At 37.7% G+C, this 6,903-nt stretch overlaps 1 protein-coding gene across 1 annotated transcript; it reads left to right on the top strand.

The window, feature by feature from the left end:
• The first annotated feature begins 229 nt into the window (after nt 1-229).
• On the top strand, nt 230-5,955 carry LOC139940678 (uncharacterized). Its single transcript, XM_071937042.1, has 4 exons — nt 230-414; nt 1,027-1,220; nt 1,615-1,887; nt 3,364-5,955. The coding sequence occupies exons 1-4, from the start codon at nt 366-368 to the stop codon at nt 3,529-3,531; spliced, it is 684 nt and encodes a 227-aa protein (XP_071793143.1). The 5' UTR covers nt 230-365; the 3' UTR covers nt 3,532-5,955.
• Nucleotides 5,956-6,903: the final 948 nt, after the last annotated feature.

Below are 6,903 nucleotides of genomic sequence, written 5' to 3'. Positions count from 1 at the left end.
CGATCGATCACCATGCTCATAATATTTGAGACTTTCCGTCGATCACCGACCGGCGATTTTCAGGACACTGCGTGAAAATTGTCGTCACACACACACAGCGCATCCCGGTGCGATATCCAAAGCATGACTCACACCGTGGAACCAATTTCCACGCCCCTTTTGGAAACTCAGCAACGCATATAAAGAGCCCTCTAACAGTTGGATTTGTATAATCAGCCAATTGCTCAAAGTTGTCGGTACTGCATGAATAGCTAGCCACGCTTCAAGAATTAGCCAGCAGCCTACTCTAACACAAGTTGATCGGGAATTATAACTTCAGTAATTGTTAATCGAGATTTGGTAACCAGCTTCACCTAATAGCAGGGATGGATGCTAACAAGTTTGTAACTTCGTGCTGTGTGGGGAACATTTGGGGTAAGTACCCGTTGAAAACACCAATCATTATAATGAAACCCATTCACTTTCACTGCAGTTTCATTTTTACAATCATTTAATAATCGTTCATAAAAAGTACCATTCATTGATTCCTACACGGTTCAACTGAAAATTATTCCCACTCCCTCTTGATAACGTTCTTTAATATTTTCAATTTCAATAAAAATTTCGCTGGCAGCATTTTTACCGAGCTCACCGTACACTTCATATTTGTGTTGATGAAAGTCATTTTTGTACAGTACCATGAAAGGTGTGTGGATCAACTCCAATCACTTAAAAATGATAGCAGGTGGAATTTGGGGGGCGCAATTCTCCTCTTATCAACATTCCCAAGGAACTCAAACTTTTTTGTAACCTACAATTTATATTATTGGTGTACCCAATAGGTCAAACCCAAAAGTGTTTTTTTATCCCCGATGCAAATTTAGTGTATTTTATATTGGAGTATTTTTACTGGCCTAGATTTTATAGTTGTTATTACAAAAGCGCTTTGTGGTTTGCGTATATACATAAAATGCACTATAAATGCTTGTTATTAGTAGTATTGTTATTAAACTTCCTTTCCATCTTGGTTGTTATTTTGGTCTACAGGTTTGTACAGCATAATCCTCATACTTTTCGGTGTAGTTGCCTCAATCAGTGCTTTTCCAACCGGTACAGTAATAACACAAGCAAGCACACCAGACGAAGACCAGTCATTATCAGATAGCTCAACACTTCCACTGCTCGTCACGTATTACGCCAGGGACTTACACACAACACTTGAATCAATCTGCAACGATTTCGTAAGTTTACAATTGTTTGTTACAGAATCAATATGAACAAACCATCTTCTTCATTTCTGTAGTAGTTGAAATTGCACCCCAAACAAAGATATTGACAAATTAGAGAGACCGCCAACAGAGGGCTAGAAAGCTTATAAAGCTGGTAGAGATTGTTGGCAAATTATAATCCGGAGGTTCACACTTCGCTCTAGTCAATTTGCTTGTTTAACCCAAATGAATCTTTGATACCATTTCTGTAGCAAATAACAAACCAATACCACAACCACCAGTTTCACGTTTCTGTTCTAAACTGGCATCGTTTTCTGTACAAACCTATCAAAATAAATTATGTTAAATTTTTGGGGAAAAAATACCCAATGTTAGAACTAATCCCAGAATGTTATAATCCCTACAGGTCCAAGAGCGATTTAATTCACTCGAACCAAATCCAAAAATGTCCATCTTAATGAAGCTCCCTGACCGTAAAGACCTCTTTCCAAACAACCTCTCGCCGAGTGTAATGCCCAGCCGCATGTGGATGCACGTGAGGATCCTTCGCTTGTTTAACCGTTCAATGGATGGCATCATATTTGACGAGAATAAAAACAACGCAAGTTATAACTTTGGGTCGAGGTTCTACGATTTACAGAAGAAGATTGAGCGAGTCTTAGCTGGGGTTCTTGAAACGGTGAGTTTGTCTTAAGACCCCCCCCCACAAACCCCCTCCCCAAACGCACTACATTTAGCCCCATTATCAAGTCCCCCTTCCAGCATGGAGGACCCTTTTTACCAGCCAAAATACAAATTGAAGTAAATTATTTTGTGACCGGCCCTTCCTTGTTTCTTGTTCGTTTGATTGGTTGCAAGAAAATAAGTATTGTAACTTTTAGCAGGGCCCGGGTTTGGGATCTATAGCAACTACATATAATTATGGGATAATTTAAAAAATGGAAGTTGAAAACAAGTTCGATTGTTTCAGTTACAATCTGTTTATTTGTGTCAATATCAAAATGGCAGTTAGCGACGTTTTGAATTTACCACAAGCAATAATTAAGATTACGACCTATATTAGGGAAGAATGGTCAACCGACGTTTTGGTAAACAGACAGTGACCTGTCTGTTTCCGTCGGAATGCTACTAAAAATGAGACTAATTTAAAACCTCCGATTGCCGACAAACAATTCAACCCACATGTCTGCCGCTATTGACACAAAAACAACTCACAGGTCTGAAGGCACCACCTCAACCGGAACTTAGACTGGTCATGACTCCATTTCACAACCCGTCCCTTTTTAAAGCAATATTAATTTCATTTCATTTCATTTTTCAATTCATTTATCAGTTCAATTAGTAAGTTCAATTCTGCCAATATTTAACTGGGACCAAATCGAATTAAATCTGCAAATTTCTTTTAAAACGGAAACTGAAGTGTTTCGCAAACAGTAAAACCAACATTGCACATTTTCACGACAAATTTGTGATGGCTTCTCGTCGCAAAAGAAATTACCTGAGTATTTAGCAGGTTGTGTTTTTGAGAAAAGGCTTTTGATATAAACGAAATGTAAAATAATTAACCAACCACCCTATAACCGGGGAAAACATCAGCAAACTTGTGGCTATATGATTCTATAAAAACAATATCCCGTTGTGGAGAGTCTAAAACCACACGCCACCCTTCAAACCGAATAGTTGTTTTTAATATGTTCGATGCCGGGGGTCATACGGGTCAAATTAGCACCGGCAGTCCGTCTCATATCAGGTTAAAAATGAGATACATCCTCATAAATTTATTGGTGGGTTAGCAAAGTGTTAGGCCCGAGCACGTGGGGGGAAATCGGGCGTTTACTGCCGGTGTCTGAAGGCCGCCGCACTCGGGCGAGTTGTCCCAATTGGCGGAGATCACCGCAATGTCTTTTTATTATGTTATTTTAAGGGGATATAATATAAATATTCACCTTCTTGTCTCGAAAAACATCAAATTATCAAATCTTGATAAAGTATTGTAAAGTTTACCCTCTGCATCTACCATTTTAAACGCAAATTGCTGTCCGTAACAATGGATATTTTAAAACGACGATGATTTAATAATTCGGCGCTTATCAAATATTGTTGACAATCTAAATAATCATTTTTGTCTGTCTTTTTGTTTGCCTTTTGTTTATAGATTCACAACAGAAGCTGGGAAGAGGATGATGGAGTTATAACCCACAACGCGGACGGTATTTTCACGGAAGCACGTCTAGAAATTGAGAGGGACTATCGGTGTTACACGGTCCTGTCATATTTTAAGCAGTACTCACTAGCTCTTCTCCATGATGTACCTCTTCTCTAATACTACTCGAATGGAAGAGTGAACTAATGGCGACATTTTAGGATATTATATAGCCTTGCTCAAGGCAGTCGCATTATTCGCTCCGAAAAGACGCAGCTGTAAACCCACCCGCCGTATACCCTGTGCGATCACACCGAATGACCAACCCGTATACACACTGTCACATCGCACGAATACTGTTCACACAAGTCATCGCACTCGTACACCATTAACCGCATGCGGATAGTGTACGGGGGCATCGTGTCGTGCGATGTTACGCACAGTGAATACGTGTGTGTTTTACGCACAGTGAATACGGGTGGGTTTTTATACAGCGGCGGTCTTTTTTCGGAGTGAATAATTCGACTGCCTTGAGCAAGGCTAGATATTATACAGAAACCCACTCCACTGTCTTTCTCAATGATGATCCACCATAGGAGAGTAGGCTCAATTTGCGGCTGACTTCAGGTAGTAATTTTGACCTTTATTGGCGGCTACATGTTACGGCTACGGCTAGATCGCCATGTCATCAGACATAGCAACGCCCTTAGCTACAGCCGTAGCTGTATCCGAAGCTGTAAATTTAGATACAGCCTAATTTCGTAAAGCTATTTAAACAACAATACTACTTAGCAAAATGAATTTGCTCATCAACCAATTAAAGGGCTCTGGTTGCAATGTTGAATGGCGACTGTTAAACTGCTTTTGCTAAGCAAGATATGTGCTGTGCTTAGTAGCTTACTTGAGAAGGGCTCTGTTGGTAATGGGCTCTGAGGCTTTAGCTCTGGCTAACTCAAACAACCATAACCCTAGCCACAGAGAGTAAATTTTGTACATCGTCCTAGCAAAGGTTATACAATTTGACAGCTAAAATTATCAATACGTAAACAATGATTGAGCTTTTATCTTTCTAAAAAAAGGCAGCTTTTATCAAAAGAAATCATTCCATAAAGTAGTTTAAACAAAATGAGAAGAAGCTGAGAATGCTGTGCTAAATTATTTGATGTGAGAACTTTCTCAAGAAAAGTAAAACAATTTACCTCAAATCTTCCTTGTTGAAACCGTGGCAAAGGTGTATTTGAAGCAAACTATTTTGAGCTATGCAAGTACTTCATATCCTTACATTGGCATCTGTTCATGCACAGTTCGAATAGGCCAATGTCTGGAATTAATAAGTTATAATTTATTTAGAGAGACAGATGGATGTGTACATATTATTTATTGAAGAGAAAAACAAATATTTTTCTAACTATTTTTGTATAAATCTGTTGCCACTTTTTGGTGGCAATTATAAATACAAATGTTCTTTTTCAGATGTATAAAAGTGTTCAAACTATATGAAGTGGGTATAAGGGTAAGTTGGGGTTTCATTTTGCAAGTTTTCGACTGGAATAGTCGGTATTATAAAATGATCAAATAGGGGGAAAATACCAAGTGTTCAGCATTGAATGGTCATTGTAGTTCATCCAAAGGAGGAGGGGGGGGGGGTTATGCCATCTTTAGCTCAAAATATTGAGGCAAATCTAAAAGGAATGTTTTGAGTTACCGCTATAAGGTGAAATTTAACATTGGAATGGAAACTTCATTTTTTGTATCGCTCTTAACTTATTATATTAACGGACTAAGTGCAATAGCCCAATGTTTGATGTTGTTAGTTTATTGAGAACAAGGTATGTAGTGAATGTGTTTTAATCAGGATGGGTAAAAAAAGAACAGTTTGATGGTTATAATGAAACTACCAATTTAAATGACTGGCATTTGTTTCGGCCTTCCAAGGTAATTTGTAGGAAAATAGAATGTCTTATTGATCGGTTTAAAGCTGATAGAGTTGATCCAACGATTTTGGATCTGAATTACAAGATATGTTCTATCCTTTAACTCAAATCTCCTTGGACAGTAATTACCTCGATGTTCAATTCTTACTCTTTTTCACACTTTTAAATGATTATTTATCCATAATGATGCATAATTAGCGTTTTAAATCTGAAACGAGGCCTACCTCCAATTATTTTGCAAACCTGTCGTGTTTCAAGCATCTTCGTATTAGTCCTTGTGTGATGTTAATAGTTAGAACCAGTCTATTGTGGCCACTAAGCCTCGCTTTGGCAGTTCTGTCCACTAAACCTCACTTTGGTTATCAGGTGTGGTCCATAGAAAACAAGATGGTTGCATCATTTCGAAAATGTTTTAAAATAAATTCATCATGATCTTATAATGTATTCGAAAAAGTAATAATTACTTTTTATATTTTACTTAATTTATGTTATCCGTGATATTCCACGGACATGTCTGTTGACGTATTCGATACTTTTTACTAATCCCCCAGTTTTAGAATTTCTCTTTGCAAAATAAAATGTTAAAATATTCCTGCAACTAATATAATGATTAATATTTATTTATCTATTTATTGTACTAAATCACCGTCAGCCTTATGTATTATTTTGAATGCGGAAGATTCATTAAATAAAAAGTACTTTTTGTAAATGCAATTATGTCAATTTTGTATTTATTTAAGATGATTTTTGGTCCATATTGCTTGGAGCTATTGTTGTTGGTTTTTGTTTTGCGTTTGGGGTGCCTGTACGAAGCCTTTCTCAGATTCAAATATATTTGGGTAACAATTTACCTCTTTCTGTAAACTACATCAAGGGTGTCGTTTCTAACAATGGTGTTAAATATCAACGGCTCTTCACGTGCTCTTTGACAAAATACGTTTTTGTGGTCATTACATTCTGGAATATTTACCAAAGGTGTACCCCTGCATGCCCTCAAGCACGGATGCCACGTTCATGATTATCATTTATTTTACAAGTTTCCGTGTTCTGGGTTGTGTCTTGGGCCCAATTAAAAACCACGAAGAACACCCTTACACAATCAATGATGGAGCTTACATCGACTACAAACGTAACAATGCATATTCTGACCTAAAAAAACAGACCAGCTTTCACAATGATGACGTAATAACCACTGATTCAAAAGCCGCCCTCGAACTTCGTAAACAATTCATTTTAATTGATCGATTTAATAATTAATGAAGCTACGTACACATACGTATGATGGAGCAACAACTTGACAATACGCTGAATGAAATTGCATCACTGAGTAGGAGGCGCTGCTGATAAGATGATGACGTCATATCTATATTTAACCCCACCGGATGCATTTACTTACGTGAATGGGGACTCGTAACAATGCAATATGAACTTGTCACCTCTGATTGATCAGTTTGACAATCGATTAGGATTAAACAATGAAGATGATCGATAGTTCCTATATGGCTCTTGTTACGAACAGTCACCGCGCCCAAAACATCATCATTAGACTCTGCTCTTCAAGCAGACGAACTATTCACTTCAAACTAACAATTATTTCTAATACTTCATTAACATGTCC

The sequence above is a fragment of the Asterias amurensis genome, chromosome 8, assembly GCF_032118995.1.
Source record: "Asterias amurensis chromosome 8, ASM3211899v1".
NCBI classification, from domain to species: Eukaryota; Metazoa; Echinodermata; class Asteroidea; order Forcipulatida; family Asteriidae; genus Asterias; species Asterias amurensis.
This window is presented reverse-complemented; position numbering and strand designations above follow the sequence as displayed.

Excerpts from the sequence above, each read along its gene's own strand:
- LOC139940678 (XM_071937042.1), top strand. The coding sequence starts at position 366 with ATGGATGCTAACAAGTTTGTAACTTCGTGCTGTGTGGGGAACATTTGG. Across the intron at positions 415-1,026 it reads CTGTGTGGGGAACATTTGGG|GTTTGTACAGCATAATCCTC; the intron begins GTAAGTACCCGT and ends TTTGGTCTACAG. Across the intron at positions 1,221-1,614 it reads AATCAATCTGCAACGATTTC|GTCCAAGAGCGATTTAATTC; the intron begins GTAAGTTTACAA and ends TAATCCCTACAG.